The 18,530-nt window shown below is 37.1% G+C and overlaps 1 protein-coding gene across 1 annotated transcript in view; it reads left to right on the top strand.

The window, feature by feature from the left end:
- Window positions 1-4,554: 4,554 nt before the first annotated feature.
- Window positions 4,555-18,530, top strand: part of ADGRV1 (adhesion G protein-coupled receptor V1) — a 366,634-nt gene continuing 352,658 nt past the window's right edge. The window contains exons 1-8 of the mRNA XM_054397457.1: window positions 4,555-4,737; window positions 7,022-7,171; window positions 8,335-8,430; window positions 9,515-9,619; window positions 10,964-11,077; window positions 14,247-14,812; window positions 15,573-15,843; window positions 16,635-16,964. Of these exons, the coding sequence (XP_054253432.1) occupies window positions 4,555-4,737; window positions 7,022-7,171; window positions 8,335-8,430; window positions 9,515-9,619; window positions 10,964-11,077; window positions 14,247-14,812; window positions 15,573-15,843; window positions 16,635-16,964 (1,815 nt within the window). The remainder of the gene's footprint in view (window positions 4,738-7,021; window positions 7,172-8,334; window positions 8,431-9,514; window positions 9,620-10,963; window positions 11,078-14,246; window positions 14,813-15,572; window positions 15,844-16,634; window positions 16,965-18,530) is intronic.

The following is an 18,530-nucleotide window of genomic DNA, read 5'->3' as shown; positions in this document are numbered from 1 at the left end:
TTTTGCAGACACAGCTGTTGTGTCCTCCTTTGTGTATTGTGTGAACTGCAGAACTTGAAGGCAAGGAAAACCCCAGTCTGAAACAAAAGATATCTCTATTAGTTTGGGCTCATGACAACACATGAAGCAGAGGTTTAGTAAATCAAAGTTTTTATCATTCCTGCCGTTTTCCTAGGTTGTTCTTCAATACTGTTGTAAATTTCCATGGTTCTGAGAATGCCTAAAGAAACAGGCTGAGAAGATGCAGGTTTTCAGTATGTTTCTACAACAGGTGTAGGGAGGGCGATGGCCTTGTGAAACTTCTTGCTCTGTGCTGTTCCCCTGTACTAGAGAGAATCTCCTCTTTACATATGAAAGGGCACATGTATCTCTCCCATTGTACTCTGCCAAAGATGCTGCTGGGTGCTGACATCTCTGGTGTGAATAGTCTTCTCTCTGGCAACCATTGATAGCTGAAATGCTGTACTCAATGCAGGCTACTAGGCATGCCAGTTTTTGAATGTTCTACTTGGCTGGGTATTTGTAATCACAGGGAGTAGACAAGGACAGGCAGTGAAAAGTGCACTAGGCTTTACACTTGCCCTACTGTTCTGTGTCCATGGACTTTAAAAATCTGCAATGAGTTCTGGGAAGATGAGTGCTGGTAAATCAAGATGTAGTTGCTGGGTGGGAGAGTCTACTTCAGCATACCTGCTTCTTCCTTCTGCTGAGCAGCAAGGGCTAGTCTGAGGTACAGGATACTTACTGCTCCTTTGTGAGTCACCTTTCCATTCTTCAGCCATTCTCTATTGCATATCTCCATTGCATACACTAATTTCACTTCAGATTTGGGATCTTCCACAACCCTTTCGTTTCCTTTCTTGACCTCTCCACTTGCTGCTGGTCTGTAGGTTCCCTCACCCTTCACTGAAAAAAGGCCAAGAGATCTTTTCTTTCTTCATGGTTTTGATTTATTAAGCATGGAATCCACTGTGAAAATCTGCAGAAAAGACTACTAATACTTTATAAACTTTACAATTTGTACCAGAAACAGAGTGATAAAAATGAGGTAATCCTGGTAATGCATCAGTTATGAGGAACACCACTTTCAGAGGCCTGCCTCTCCTTGGTTCCAGCTGGGCAGGAGATTGAAATTATATTCCTGTGTTACTACTGCAAATTCCTGTGTATAATTCCTGTGCTGTGGAAATATATGCTCTGCTGTGTTCTACACCATGATTCTGTGTTTTGGGTTAAAACACAGCTGTGCTTCAGAAGGTGCCACAAAATGCATGGTAAAAGTGCTCATTGAAGGTTGTGACTTGGTATTCTGAGTTAGATTTTTTTTACCTTTTTTGTTAGTTGTATTATCAGAATGTGATTTTCAGACTTTTAAGATTCTTTAACACCACTAAAATGTCGAGATGATTATTTTGAGAGGTACTTTCTTTTGGCTTTTATGCCAAAATCTTTGATGATAAACTTGTTACAAACATTACCTAGGCCTCAGTAGATAGCATGGCTTTAAACTACCACTGATACTGCAAATAATTATTTGAAATGCCTTTAGCCATAAGATAGTTGAAAAATACTTAGTCCATTGATTTATCCGTGCTCTGAATATGTATAATCTTCCATTTCTTGTTGTGATTTGAAAAGCATTTAAATGACTTTGAGTCATTAATCTAGTTTAAAGCATGACTAAATATCCTGGATTGAGATAGCTGAACTCAGTAATTTTTAGCTGAAGCAGAGTGTTTGATGCCCAAAACACAAAATGTAGCAGTGAACAAGGGCTGGAGTTTCAGCTTCCTTACAAAAAAAAATAAACCCACTGGTGATAACAGGATGAGAAGGCTAGGGAAGAGTTGTCTTTTAAATCCCTGGTTATGCAAAGGCTGAACATTATGCAATGCAGTTAATAAGGAATAAACTGTCTTCTCATATAAATTTATGTAGAAATTTAGTGTAAAAAATGGGTTCACATTTAATAAGGTAAAAATACTATGGCCTATAATGCCTTTTCAGGCATTGTTCTGCATTCTAGAAGTCTTGATTTGTATTATTTTTTTACTATATTAGATTAGCTTTAAAAAAACAATAATGATTTTTGAAATTGAGTATATAATTGAGTATATAATAAGAAGAGAGTAAAAACTACTTTTGGCAGGTTCTGCAAAGTAAATCTTAGTACAAATAATGTAACAAGGGAGAATACACACCAGCTAAATAATTGATGGTATGATTGTGAAACCTCTCTTGTTCCACAGGAGTAATCCTATAGTTTCAGAATGCTCTCTAGTAGAAGTAATAGAATTCAAGTAATTCTAAACTTCGTAATCTTGCCCTCAAGGATCATGTTTTCAGTATTATTTACTAGAAGCGTGTACCGTGGGAAGATATTTGTGAAGTCTATGACAAGGTAACAGCTGAAGCTAAAAGGTCAACCAATTCCTCAGTTTAGTATGGATAATGCCTGCGTCTGCAGACAGTGCAATTGTCTCAGAGTTTACAAAGGTTAGACAACTGTTGTCTTTCCAGCTGGAAGGTTTGTATTTTGCAGAGCAGTACCACATACAAGCAAGAAAAAAATGGTCTTGCAAGTTAACACGGCCAGCTTTGGAAATGCTGACTATTTTTGAACCTGGGAGTTTTCTTATATGCATTTTATCTTTGCTTCCTACTGTGAGCTCTCTCTGTACTTGAACTGCTGGATAGATAGATAGATATGCAGGAATCAATCATAATTCCTGAAAAGTCTCTTACACATTGAATTCTCAGTAGGAGCCATGGATATCTGGAATGACTCTGTTCATGATCATGAAAGTTTATAATAATGTGAAATTCTGCAGCAAAATTATTTTACTGTGTGACACTTTTGCTGAAAGTTATGAAACACTGTTCAAATAGGTGGTAAAATATAATTGTTTTCATGGACAAAAGGGTTAATAATTTTTTGCACTCACTTTCATTGTTTGCTGTTTCTTCTGTGACATTCAGTAGAGGTAGGTGGTTTTTTTCTTACAAAAAATTAAAATTGCCTAATTTTGTCATGCCACCAGTCTTTGCTGATAGTTTTCTGGCTGTATTTCCAAGTTATTCAATATGTCACGTTTGTGGATGATTTTTATTCTTTAATTTGACTCTATGCAGTTTATTTCATGATGTAAAATTAACCCTGCCTGGACAGAATCTATTGTAAGATGACTCAGAGTCTTGAAGTCTTTCTGAATCCTTGTTAATCTTTTTTCTCTGTTGAGAACAAGATTAAAGCCACCTGACTGCCTACATAAACCACTTAGAATCTGTGCTGGACCTCAAGGGTATTTTGATTACAAATTTGGCAGAAACTTCACAAAAATACATTTCAGTATACACATGACTTCTGTTTTACTGATCATTTATGACTCAATATTTATTTACTGTCCCTCATAAATAGTGGAAACAAGTGTTTTTCAATCGTGGCTGATCTTAAATATTCTGGTTGCTAATATTAATGTAATATGTCCTACAGAATTTGTCCAACCATCATTGACCAGATTTGTCTGGTTAGCGTAGACCTTAGAAATACAATTTTAAGCAAGGTGACATTTTAATTATGTATTTACAGAAATAAATATTGCTTGTATCTTTTGTACAGAAAATTTTAAGAAGCTACATTATTAAATAGTGAGTACATATTAAAAGTAACTTGCTGTAGAGCTTTTTGGTGTTCGGAGCACAGCTTTATTCTTGTGCTTTGGTCAACAGTTTCTCAGATCCTTATGGCATAAATGTGGTCCTTAGTTCTTGTCAGGACTGTGTAATAAGAGCTTCTGCACAGAAGAGCAATTTGTAGTGCCAGAGCCTATCAAAAATGCATCTTTCACAGCATCAACACCTAGTGACCTCACTGGAACTTAAACTTGTACTTTACCTAACTGGACTCTGATGTAAGAGAATAAACCACTTCAATTTTTAGCTGTAGTATCCTAAACAGATAAGGAAAGTAGACATTGTGCAGAAACAAATTTAAAAAAAAAAAAAAAAGGTCTGGCTGTTCAAAGATTACAATGGCATTAAAATGTGCCACAGTGATTCTCCGTGAGAAGAAAACATGACAGAACCATGAAGAGAAGCAGTGAAAAGAATCTCAAGAAAATATGCAAGTGTTTAAGAACATTTCATGGTCAATAAGATGTCAGATGATGGTTTATGAGATGACTGCAAATGTCCAGCCCTTCACCCTTCCTGCCAATTCATGTTTATTTCCAAAGAGCATTGAGAGAGCAAATAAAGTAGAAATAACTGTCAGCTTCTAAGTGAATTATCTCTTGGTTGACAATGAAAACAATTGCAGCAGTGTCACTGTTTTTTCTTGAAAGAAGTTATGAACCTTTTTCAGTTGGAGGGATAAAACCTGTCTAGAAAAGCACTGGGTGAAGATTATGAAAAGACAATTAAAAATAGATGATAATTACATTACCTGACTTGCTTATAGCTGAAATAGATTGATTAGGTTAACTGTGAATGTTTTATGTGTTTTAGAGTCACAATTAATGTTTAATTATACTTATTTTTTTTCCCCCTATAGGGATGCCCTCTGCTTCTTCATTTCTTTGTTTGCTTTTAGCAGTGCTCATTCATTTCACTTCTGGAGAAACGGAAGTGAAGTTCAGTGGACAAACAGAATTTGTAGTTAATGAGACAAGCACAACTGTGATACGTCTTGTAATCGAAAGGACAGGGAAGCCTGCTAACATCACAGCCATTGTGTCGGTAAGAGACTATGCCAGTTATATCCTCACTTAATATCTCCTGAAGTTTTGAATCAAGTCTTGTTTTTATCTAGCCTGTGCAAAGGAGGGTGATGGTTGAGTGAGACACTGCTTCGGTGATGGTTGAGTGAGACACTGCTTCACTGTTCCATATCTTTATTGATGATCTGGATGAGGGGATTGAGTCCACCGTTAGTAAGTTTGCAGATGACACCAAGTTGGGAGCAGGTGTTGATCTGTTAGAGGGTAGGAGGGCTCTATAGGGGACCTTGACAGGCTGGACAGATGGATGGAGTCCAACCTGGTGGCATTTAACAAGTGCTGGGTGCTGCACTTTGGCTACAACAACCCCATGCAGAGCTACAGGCTGGGGTCAGAGTGGCTGGAGAGCAGCCAGGTGGAAAGGGACCTGGGGGTGCTGGTTGACAGCAGCTGAACAGGAGCCAGCAGTGCAGTGTGCCCAGGTGGCCAAGAGAGCCAATGGCATCCTGGCCTGCATCAGGCATAGTGTGGCCAGCAGGAGCAGGGAGGTCATTGTACCCCTGTACACAGCACTGGTTAGGCCACACCTTGAGTACTGTGTCCAGTTCTGGGCCCCTCAATTTAAGAAAGACATTGAGATACTTGAATGTGTCCAGAGAAGGGCAGTGAGGCTGGGGAGAGGCCTCGAGCACAAGCCCTGCGAAGAGAGGCTGGGGGTGTTTAGCCTGGAGAAGAGGAAGCTAAGGGGAGATCTTATTGCTCTCTGCAACTACCTGAAATGAGGTTGTGGCCAGGAGGGGGTTGGTCTCTTCTCCCAGGCAACCAGCACCAGAACAAGAGGACACAGTCTCAAGCTGTGCCATGGGAAGTTTAGGCTCAAGGTGAGGAGAAAGTTCTTCCCAGAAAGAGTGATCTGCCATTGGAATGTGCTGCTTGGGGAGGTGGTGGAGTCACGATCCCTGGAGGTGTTCAGAAAAGGATTGGATGTGGTACTGGAAGCCATGGTTTAGTTAGTCATGAGATGCTGGTTGATAGGTTGGACTTGATGATCTCTGAAGTCTTTTCCAACCTTGTTGATCCTATAATTCTGTGATTCACTTTGAAGAAGCAACACCTGGTTTCTCAAACTGAGTAAATTCCTTCTGGCTGCATCAAAATAATCATATAAACATCTCCTCAAGGAGGGAACTCTGACTGCTCAGGTGGAAGTTCAGACTGATATATGCATGTGATTTTGACTGTGGATATGAACTCACGTTGAAAATGTGGATGTATAATATGAATATTTTGACCAGCTCTTTCAGGGAGATATTTATAGCCTATTTTGTAAGAGCTTTTTGTTTAGTCTGGTGTTGGCTTAGAAACATAAAAAGTAATTGCCAATATATCCAGTGATGGGGGAGACATAGAATGCCTTCCATACTTCGTTTCCTCATCACTGAATTTCTAATTTCACTGTTCTCAAATGAAGAATAGCTTTTTTCACAAACAGCCTTTTCCACTTTTTTTGTTCAAACCATTAGTTCCTCTTAAGTCTGGTAGTTTCAGGTGTAGCAGCTATGCTGGTTCAGTTGCTTCTCTCCATTCAGTCTCAGCTTCCAGCTGTACACTTAACCTGGACCCATTGCTCTCTTGACACTACTGCCTTTGTTACCTCTCTTCTAACCACTTTGCATGCAGTAGAATCATTGACCTCTTGAGATTGGAAGAGACCTTTGAGATCAACAAGTCCAACTGCTTGCCTAGAGCTCCCAATCCCAGCACTACTGCCAGGAATGAGTGGGATTTTCTTTTATCAACTGAAGTGAGAACAGGGCGGTTCATTATAGAAGACTTCATTTTGCCAACAATGTCAGTGAAAATACTAATCTATGTTAAAGTTCTAGGCTCCCTCTCCTCCCTAGAGTGAGGCAGGAAGGCAGAGGGCAGTTAAATTTTAAGGTAAATTTCAGTTTCAGTTAGGGTGTTACAAGGTATACGCATCTGTGCTAGGAAGAGCTTATCCATTCACAAATTGTTCATAAGGTGCATTATGCAGAAGTTACCCAGTTGCAAGAAAGTCATAAATGGTTCTGAATAAGGTGTATCGTTTGGTTTGATCTGTTTTGTTCTCCCTGATTGCTCATCATGGGTAGAAGGGTCTATTACTTCCACCCTCTGTCTATAACTGTATGACAGCAGGGGAAATTTTGGGAAGGACTGTGTGCGAAGAGTGTATGAAGACTGTTAAATGAGTCTGGAACAATATTAGAGAGGATATCAGGGTGAAAAGGAGGAGGCATTCATTTGTGTGCTTATTGCAGATTGATGGAGAAAACACAGGGGACTTTTTTGACACATATGCAGCTGCATTTATACCTGATACAGAAACAAATCGAACAGTGTATATCTCTGTCTGTGATGATGATCTTCCAGAGGCTGATGAGACATTCACATTTTACTTGACATTACCAGTAAGTATCAATTTTTCGATTTATCTGTTCCTCAGAAACAGGGGGCAATTTGGTATCAGTGGCTGGTGTTCCACAGGTACTGCTTGTGAGTCCTAGTAAGAACTAAAATCTAGAGACTAGCTAGGATGGTCCTTAATGATTTTTAGAAGGTTTTGCCATACCCCTGAGTGTCTGTGTGTGATAGAATCATAGAATGGTTTGGATTGGAAGAGACTTCTAAAGGTCATCTAGTTCAACCCTTTCACAGTCATCACAGACATCTTCAACTAGACCAGATTGTTCAGAGCCCTGTCCAGCTTGACTTGGAATGTTTCAAGGGACGTGGCTTCTGTTGATGAAGTTGCAGTGTAATGTAGATTTAGTCTGAGGTGGTCCACTGCATTCAGCTGTGGACATTTCACGTTGTACTAGAGCCCAGAGGAGTAAAATTGTAAAGAGACTCTTAGCCCTTCCTGGTTTTCTGCATAGAAGGAAGATGACGTCTAGACCTTTAGAAGCAGAGGGTAAACAAGATTTACCTAAATAAATCTCTTCATACTGTTCTGTCTCACAGCAGTCATGCTACAAGAGAAGGGTTCATGTTCACTTTGGTTTTTTTTAGGTAGCAATTCATAAGTTTGATGTCAGTTCAGTAAAGATAAAATATATTTTGTTGATATTTATTTATACATCTCAGGGGATGGTTTTAGTGCATGTTTTCCCCTCCCTCCTTCTTTTGATTTATAAACATAGCTTATTTTTACAACATTGTAAAGATTTGCTTCCTATATCTGATGCCTGAGTATAATAGCTTCAAAGTTTCAGTTTTATAGAAATGTGTGGGGAAAAATAAGAAACACTTCAGAGTTCCTGGCAGGGCTATATGCTTAATTCCTAGTTCCTTATTACTATAGTGTCATTAATAGATTTTCAAACTATGATTAGTCTTGTACAAAGTTTGTTTCAAGCCCCTTGTTGTTGACTGTATAGAGTGTTTTCCCTCAGAATTACTTTGGTGCATTCTGTTGCTTTAAAAGAATTTGCATTTTAAAAGATAATAAAAAGACATGTAATGTGTTATAGGCTACTATTTACTCTTAAAAGACAGTAAAATCAAAGTGTGTATTGTTTGACCAGCAACATACTGAATGTCTTTGTTTGTTTGTTTGTTTTGTTAATTTTAGAAACCATCTCCAGGGATAAAGCTTGGCTCCCCCAAATCTGTCACTGTAACAATCTTGTCAAATGACAATGCCTTTGGAATAATTTCTTTTAACATGGTATGGCTTTTTATATGGTATATGTGAAAGCTTTAGAAAACATAAAAGTGAAATTGTCAAAGATGCTGGTTAGTTGCTCAACTGAATCCCTTGAAAACTGATTCTGAATTCCATCTTTGAAATATCTCTGGAGGTAATTCAAACATATGTATGTAACTCATACATATAGACAGTATTAATACTTGTGTATGCTTTTCAGTGTTGAGACATGGCCAGAAACCCTCACAGTTGTGTGAATAACTATGTTTATCATCTTAAATATGGAACTAAAACGTTATACTGTCCCACTGCCCCACATCTATTAGATGCAAATATAGCAGGGAAGAAGTGAGGAGTAATACCATGAGAAAGTTAAAGATGAGATTTGGAAATCTTGAGAATATATACATTTCCCCATCTTCAGTGAGGAGTTTTGTTACTTACCTCTTAAGCTGAGGCAACAACATCATGGTATATATTCACTGTATAACACCTCTGATAGGACACTGGTGTTACTCATAGTGTGGAGCATATGTGCCATAAACCAGAGTTTGTGTTAGAAACTGTGCTGTGTGTATATGATTATGGTGATGCAATCTTTGTAGAGGATTCCCTGAAAAACCTCAAAAACAGGAGAAATTTTTAACACCACAATACTAAGTTAAGCCGTTTCATGAACTGGTGTAATTCTTTGAAATCTTTCAGGTGCAACAGTTTGATAGACAGGCCCATTTATAGCTAGTTATCTAAGAAATTACTTTTTAATGGAGAAAACCTATTTTTAATGGGATTAGGAGCTCCTATAAATACCAGTGCTAATATGCCAGTCTTTTGTGTATATTGGCTATGTTAATTCACACTAAAAAAACTAAAAAGTAACACTCAACATGCATAATTCATGATAATTTTTTAAAATCTGAAATCTGCCAAGCTTTTCATTAGCTGAACTAATTGGTTGCTAGGAAATGTATGCCATCAGTGGACTGGTTTGCAGATTGGATTAACTTGTCTGTGGGAGTTTGGTTATTTCTATGGCAACAGTTTCTTCCTTCTGCTGTGATATTTGATCTGTGCCTGATTGCCTGTCCTTTTTCTTCCTCATTAGTCTGCCTTAATCACAGTGAATGAGCCCAGGGGCAGAAATGAATTTGTGCCTCTCACTCTAATTAGGGAGAGGGGAACCTATGGGACGGTCATCGTGACTTTTGAGGTGAGTTTATCAAAAAGGCTTCATCCCTTTGTCTGTTGGCTATGAGGCCATAATCATAACTTGCTGAAGTGTTTATAAAAGCAAAATAGAGGCCAAATACCTATGTCTGCATTTGCTTCGTGAAATGTAAAGGTGCCACCTGTCAAATGGAAAATATCATTATTATCTAGATGGCTGTTTAATTTGAACAAAAATTGAGAGATACTAGAGAAAACTAAGTATTCTCTTTTAGGAAGATATTTCACGCAGCATTAGTTGGTGTTATTGGAAAACAATGTGTATTAAGTGCATTAAATGTCTTATTTAATATTTCTTCAAAATTTATCTGTATTTTACAAATAAACATCTGAGTCTATAATACTTCTGACAAATTAGAATGTGTAAGTACCAGATTTCAGTATTTATTGAAATCCATTGAAATCTGCAGTCTGAATCTCCAGAAGCTCAAGCCTTTCAAAATAATTATTCATGTTGAATATTTAGGCTATTTACGTGCTTGAATTTAATGTGATATAGTTATTGGCTTTTATTGTATTGCTGTTTTTTCTTACCTGGCTCTGATTCTACTCTATATTTTTAAATTACATATAAAGTCTTTCATTTGGATATTTATTTATGAGTTGTCAGGTCTTACACATCATCAAAGTTTTAATCTGGACCTCAAAATCTCGATAGAGATTTCTGCTGGATTGTATTGCATGCTAAATACATTATGTATAGTTAATATACAGAATTAGATTGTCTGTGTAATTTGTTGTAGATCTGCTTGTTTTGGACCTTGTTTTAATGTCCAATAAATTTTACTGTTTTCATGATCCATCTCACAGTGTAGTTTATATACATATGTTGAAGAAAAATTACGAGTTTTTCTTAAACAAACCCTAAAACAAACCCAGCATACTGCCTCTAAGAGTCTTCCTAGTCTCTTAGGTTTCAGTATTAACTGTATTTCACTTAATGTCACAAGTCAAGACAGAACAGACACAAACCCAGTAACTGCTATTGTCTTGGAACTTACTATGAAATACTAGTGATTTAAATCAGGGTGAATATTCTTTATATTAGATTCACTTACGCATCAGTAGATACCAATGAGTTCACACAGGCCTGTATGGAAGCAGTTTTCTTCCTCTTTTTATGACAACACATAATTCTAGAGTGCTTACTCCATCTGCCAAAAAAGAGCAGGTTTTCACAACTGAATGTGTGTGCCTGTGAGCAGGAGATGCCTGACAGATACTCCTTTGTTATGCATGTCACAATCTGTATATTGACTATTGTACTTTCCCTGTATTTGTATGACTCCTTTATATGTTTCTTATGTCGAAAATCAATTCTTTGCAGATAGAAGATGGACCAAACCCAGCTGAAGAAGACTTCAGCCCAGCTAGGGGAAATATTACATTTACCCCTGGGAGATCAATGCTGATTTATAATTTAACAGTACTGGATGATCAGGTAAGAACAAGATGACTTCGTTTTTGGTTTTGGATATGTAGGTTAGCTGCTGCTCTGGAGAGACTTAGAATAATAAATTAACAAAAATATTTGGTTCAAATAGTGTTAGGAGTGCTTCTGCTTAATAAAATTATGTTAAATTTTGGCTTTATGGGCTCTCATTTTTACTCCTAGTGCTACCTTTGTAATTCTCATCAGTGACTATTTTTATTTCCCAGACATATCCTGTCCATTAGGACTAGACCTTTTGGGTGCCTTTGCAGTAAATCTGTAAATAATCAGGAAAGTGTTGTACTTGTCTTCAGATGGAATATTGAGGTCCTTGTATGACCAAGGGTGATGTTGTACTAGATACAGGTTTATCTGTTAGACTATCCTTTCTTTGCTGAACTTTTCTCTATTTGTTTTTAAATATGCTCTGCTTTTGACTGCTAGTCAGACTTGGAAATTCAGTCTATGTTTACATAATGAACTGAGCCTGTCTTTTTCTGTCTTTATTAGTATTTTAGGCAAAAGGAACCTAATCCTAATGTTGCTTACATGATGGTTTTTTCATTCCATCCTCAGTAATGCCTGTGCATCTCCTCTGCCTTCAGTTAACACTGCATGAGAATCCATTTTACTTTTTATTAACAAGTAACTGTGAGCAGCAGACATGTTGCTTACCACTAAAGAAAGAACATAACATGTTGAATATTCACAGGAAATATTCACTGAAAATAAATGTATGGTTTTATATATATGTTTCAAAACATATATATATTTTAAAACACTAAAAAAAAAGATAAGTCCTAAAAGAAACAATCTCATAAAAGGCATGAACAGTGGGTGATAATTACAGATTTTCAATTGTTAGACTAGTCTGTGAAAAAAAAAATATTTATATGTTCTGAGCCTTTCTCTGTCAGAGAAAGCAAAAAAAGTTCTTCAACTTCTGATCTCATGGTTTTCATTTTGTTTACACTTTCCTGTTTTGTTTCAAAAAAAATTATAATGGAGATGAGAGGGAAAATAGAGGTACCAAAATAAGCAAATATGCTAAGGAGTAACAAAAAGAAGGTTCAAAAGAAAATATTAATAGCCAAAAAGTATCTGTCTCAGAAGTGAGCAACTTCAAAGCCAGGTGTGGGGTTTTTCTGCATATTTCTGTTTTTTATAAGAAGTGGGTTTGCACATCAGTGCTGGCATTTTTAATGTAAAGAGAGTGTGTCAGACTGGTGTATAGAAACATCTCTTTGAATTGTAGGTGATATTTCTGTGACTTAGAAATCATTTTACTTTTGAGGAGGATGTGATTATTTATTTTTTTTTCCTTCTGAGAAATTCTCAAAGTTCTGTTTCTGAATGTTTGATCTACACAAGGTTTGTTCGTTTACTAAATGGAAGTCCACAGGCATAAGTGAAAGGTTAATTTTGCATAAAAAACCTTCATTGATGCTGATACTGATGAAATTCACAATGATTCAATGTTACTCTTAGAACTTAGTTTGAGCTTTTAGAAGCTGAAATTAGGAAAAACATCCACACAAGTGTTTTTTCTGAACTGACTATTCCTTTTCCCCCAGAAATGAGGGGACTGCAGATCTGATCTCAACAGCATTACATTTATGGTGATTTTATTGTACACATTTCCTTTTTTTTTGGTGGGGAATAATGGAAACTTTGTTAAGAGAGAATGAAAGAGGCAAAGCAGCACCAGAAATTCTTTATTCTGTTGTCTTTGAAGTTTGACATTTTGTTTTCTTACTGGTCAGTCATGAAGCCATTAAGAACTTCAGAATGTCCCATTTATGTGAGATACTAAGATAATAAACTTACAGCAGTGGATAGATACGTTTTGGCTGGCTGTTAAATGCATCATTTTATGGTGCAAAATGGTGTATTAATTAGTGAACTAAATTAAACAATTAATTGGTATCTACTGGTGACTGAAAGCTTCCAGATCTTACATTACAAAAAACTCCCTACATCAGTCAACAACATTGTGCAAGTTTAAGTGCCACAAGCCAAACAAGGAACAGAATTAGCATCAGCTGTAAAGGCAGTTGCATGCCCACTCTCTTAGCCCTAGAAAAGGATCTGAGGGTGGCCAATTAACAAATGAGTGTGAAAGAGAACTATTGGACAGCAAGGTTTTCAGAACTTTCTTAGCTCAGTAAACAAAAGTGCGTTAAAAGGATTTGTCAGCTTTCTAACAGAGCATTACCATTAGCCAAAAATAAGTAATTCTGTCCTGTAGCTCCTTTCAGAAGCAAATAATGCTGGTTTCCAGGCATGCACAGCAAGGCTGAGAATGCACAGATCATAATTTTTGTTTTTTTAAGATTTATTTTTTTCCCTATATGTATTAATAAAATAATAGTATTTTTTCATCTGAATAACTGAAGCAAATCAAGATTTGAGGAATAAAGTGTAATGATTCAAAGCAAAAATCTCAGCCTTATGTTCTGTAATTTGTGATTTATAAGCCATTCATTATTGTTTGCTGCATCAGGTATTAAAGCAGAAATAGCTGAAACTAAAAATCAGTTGTAAACAGCCCTTTTGTAACAATGCCAAATCCTAATTAATATCTAAGCATCAGAAAACACTTTCTCAACTCTTTGATGGAATTTTTCTTTGGGGATACAAGCGTGTCTGAACGTAGAAGATGTTCCTTTTTCCACTTACATAGGAACGGATGGGCCAAGGTAGGTTGTGTCCATAAGTTGTCCCTGTATTTCCTCGGGCATGCATAGAGGTAAATCAATATCAACATCAGAGAATCAAGATGTATACAATCTGCATAACTAGGAGGAACATTTATTTCCAGGTAGAGATGGCTTTTTAAGGTAGAGTTTGCATCTCCTCATAGTCTGAAGTTGGAAAGATCCATCTTTTTCTGATTCTTGCCTAGTTTTTGTTGTGCTTTTGTTTGACTTTTCACCCACATTCATATTACCAGAGCACAGAACTATGTTTTAAAAAATGGAAACATTCAGTATGGAGGAGGAATTTTGAACCCAAGTTAAAAGCAAGACTTCTCTCCTGTTTATCTAAATATGAGCTGTCAAGTTGATATTATTTGTCTTTCCTGTGAAATACATAAATCAGTTTTCTCGGTAAGAACCTTCTGCACATATTTGATATATGACTTACACCCAGTTGCTAATATTTTTTTTTCCCCCAGGTACCTGAAAATGATGAATTGTTTGTTGTTTATCTGAGGAGCGTGGAAGGAGGGGCTGAAATCAACACTACAAGAAACTCTGTTCAGATTAATATTAGGAAAAATGACAGTCCTGTGCGTTTTGCTCAGAGTGCTTACATGGTGCCTGAGGAAGTTGGTGTGCTAACAATTCAAGTGGTTCGTGGTAGAGATGTCAGTGGAAAATTAATTGGCCCTGATGAACATGAAGTCTCTGTCAATTACGCCATTGTAACTGGGGATACAACAGCACATGCACAGCTTAATGTAGACTTCCTAGATCTACAGCCAAATACAACTATTGTTTTCCCACCTCTAGTTCATGAAACTTACATAAAATTTAAGATACTTGATGATGCCATACCAGAAATTGCTGAGACCTTTCAGATTATGCTCCTTAAGGACAGTCTGCAAGGAGATGCTGTTTTGGTTAATCCATCTGTCATTCATGTCACCATCCAACCGAATGATAAACCCTATGGAGTACTATCAATCAACAGTATCCTGTTTGCTCAGACTGTTATCATTGATGAAGACCAAATTTCAAGGTACTACAGATCTTCAAATCTAGTATCTAATCAGTTTAAGAGATTTGTTTGGCATTGTTAAACATCCTTAGGGTTTCATTGAAAATAATTACAAAATCACTACTGAAAATACAATGTAGAAGTCAGTGTGTTATTATTATCAACTGTGTCTACAAAGATCTTTGGGAAGTGGAAGTGTCTCCTTGCACAGGAAATATTTCGAACAAAAATATTTATATTTCAGTACAGAGACAAATGATTCATTCAGATTCTTATTTGAATTACCATGCCTGGCAACTGTATTTTGATATAGTATATAAAATTAAGTATAAAATTAATAAAGGTTTTCAGAAATGTATTTCTTCAGACAAATGTGAAACATGTCAAGTCTCCACTTCCAAAGTGTCTTTGCTGTAAACAAAATAAGTTCTGACAGGCTAAGTCCTAACAGTTCTAAAAGCAGGCCACTCAGGAGGTCTACAAACTTCTTGTGAGGCTATGCAGGGAGAAAATTAGAAGGGCCAGAGCCCAGCTGGAAATTAATCTATGATTCTATGAAATATTTTTATAGACATTATAGAGAGCTCATGAGTAAGCCCTCTAAGAAGAGTCCTACATACGTGTTCTGATTTCACAAACTGTGAGCTCCTCCTCAAATAGCAGTTGCAGTAGTTAACATCTGTTCCACTTAAGACAGAGTAGCTCTTTCAGGGAACTAAGTCTTAACCAATGTTAATGATAATTTTATATTGTAGGGTTTTATTTTCTTTCAAAACCCTAGGTTTGAAGGGATCACGGTTGTAAGAAATGGTGGAACGCATGGAAATGTTTCTGTCACCTGGGTTATAATAAGGAATAGCAGTGATCCCTCACCTGTGACTGCAGACCTCACTCCAGAGACTGGGGAGATATGTTTTGCTCAAGGAGAGATGCTGGTAAAACTTCCTCTGAACATTATTGATGATGATGTACCTGAAGAGGCAGAGCCATATCTCCTGAAACTCTTAGCTCATACAATACAGGGAGGTGCAGAAGTCAGTGAACCATCAGAGGTAAGTTTGCTTTTGGGATACTTTTGGAGACTGTAATAACAGGTAATAATCAGGGACTTTGATAACACTGATTATGTTAGCTAAAATGTCTAGAGGATTTGGTCTTGAAAAGAAATCAAACAAATTAATCTGTAATATTATTTGATCTGTAGCCATATCCAAAGTTATTTGGTTTAGTGTAGTATATAAAGCTAGACTTTTAAAATGTGGTGACATTCTTCTTAGGTTATTCCCAATTTACATAGCATTGCATAAATGTTGACTGAGTAACTGCTTTCTAAGAGAAGGCTGGAAAGTTATTTTCACTTGCTCATTTGCTGTCTTAATGATTATTGGAGTGTTTTACAAAGAGGAACAGCTTCAGAGGAGGAGTTGTAACCTCTGAACTGTTAAATAAAGGGTGGTTGGCGTGGCTGATGGTTTTGTGACTCAAGTCCCTATTTTGTCTTCCTCAAAAACAGTTGGAATGGACCTTGTGAATAAAACGAAATTTTTCACAATCAGAAACATTTTTAAATTATTGACTTTGGCTGCTGAACCAAAAAATCAGTTATGCAGAGCTCATTCTGGCACACAGATGATGCATAGTGGGAAAGTTGCCACTGCCGCTGTTGTGGTGCCTGTGCACAAAGACGACTTTGGGGCTGTCAATCTGATTTCTTTCTTGAGTGCCAATTCACTAAGGAGAAAAATGTATGCTGACAGTCAGGACAAGCTTTTGTGGAAGCAAGAAAACTGTGTTAAAGAGCAACTGTGGCATGGAGTAAGTGCTGCTGTTTTCTATTTTACAGCTTCTGTTTTACATTCAGGACAGTGATGATGTTTATGGCCTGATAAAATTTCATCCTTTGGAGAATCAGAAGATTGAAAGCAATCCAGCAGGACGCTTTTTATCCTTGAGTTTTGCAAGGGAAGGAGGAACAGTTGGAGATGTGCAGTTGGTTTATACTGCTCTGTATATTCCAGCTGGAGCTCTGGATCCTGCAAGAGCAAAAGATGGCATTCTAAATATGTCTGGAAGAAGCAGTCTCATGTTTCCAGAAGGAAAAACACAAGATACTTTAAATATACCAATAAGAAATGATGCATTTCTTCAAAATGGTGCTCATTTCCTCATACAGGTATCTCAGTTTGCATAATAAAAAGGATACAATTTAGTAGTGGCTCCATCCCTTTTAGTTTAATTAAAATGCTCCTACCTCTTAATCACTTTTTTCTTTTTCATTTTTTTTTTAGCTCTGTAGCTAAGAAAACTCTTACTTAGAGACAGCTTCCATAAATACGGCATTAAAAGCTTTATTCCTAATAATTCTTTACTAAAGACACCATTTGAAAAAACCCAGACTGATTGAACAGGACTCAGGTATTAATCACAGAATTTAACAAAGATCAAGTTAGTCATCTTCTGAAGTATGTTTCTCTGTCTACCCCTTGGCTTTCTGTTTAACTAAACTGAGGTTCTTAAAATTAGGTTACAGACACTGTGTGACAAATTATAGAAATTACAAGCAAGTAAATATATATTGAAAGAGGTAAACTTATATTGTATTTCATTTATATCTAAATTTGACCAGAGAACTTAAATAGTACTTCTTTCCAGTTTTCCATGTACATGCCCATTTAAGTATTTTCCTCTTTTCTTTCTGTATATGTGAGAAGGGACTTTCTGCCATTGCTAATTAAAATTGGCTGGAAAAATTCACTAAAATTGTGGTTTCGACAGAAAGCAGGATTTTCAATCACAATACTTAAAGAATATCCACTTTCCAATGAAGGTATTCAGTTTTTACTGGAGAAACCAAATTCGCTTGCATTTTAGAAAGTTACTGGTCATCTAGAATGATGTAGCCCAGGCAGAAATCTTGATGCACAGGCTAAAGGATGAGTTGGTGCATCCAAAGCACAAACGACAGAGGCATTTCTTAATTCACAGATTCCAGATTGCATTGTGTGGGAGGGGACCCTCACCCACATCCCTGAGTGACCTGTTCCAGCATTTTATCACTCTCATAGTGAAGACCTTCCTCCTGATGTCCAGCCTAATTCTACCCTGCTCCAGTTTCAAACCATTGCATGTCATCCTGTCACCACAAGCCACTCTAAACAGTCCTTTCCCAGCCTTCCTGTAGGTCTCTTTCAGATACTGAAATGTAGCTCTCAGGTCTCCCTGGAGCTTTCTGTGCTCCAGGCTCGACAGCCCCAGTTCTTTCAGCCTGTCCCCATAGGGGAGGTGCTGCAACTCTCTGATCATCTTTGTGGCTGTCCTCTGGACGTGCTGTAACAGGTCCATGTCCCTCTTATGCTGGTCCCATAGCTGGACATAGTACTCCAAGTGTGGTCCCACTAGAGCAGAATTTCTTTTGATCTTTCCGTTTTAATCCAGATGTCTTTAGAGTTTTCAGATGATGTTGATGTTAAATTCACCAGATTTTGTCTATAAATTAACGGTCAACTGAAGATGCTTTGATTACCTGGGACCTTGAAAAGACTTTCCCTCCACCTCCTTCACCACACATTCACTTAAAAACCCCTCATACCAACAAACAAAAAAACCCAACCCAACCCAAAACTAAAAAAAAAACCCACCAACAAACAAAGTTCCAAATAAACAAACCAAACCAAAAAATATTGCCAGAACTGCATAATTGTTTTTACTAGTATGCAATTTTTTTTTTTTTTTGCATTCA

This window comes from Indicator indicator, chromosome Z (genome assembly GCF_027791375.1).
Source record: "Indicator indicator isolate 239-I01 chromosome Z, UM_Iind_1.1, whole genome shotgun sequence".
Lineage (NCBI taxonomy): Eukaryota > Metazoa > Chordata > Aves > Piciformes > Indicatoridae > Indicator > Indicator indicator.
This window is presented reverse-complemented; position numbering and strand designations above follow the sequence as displayed.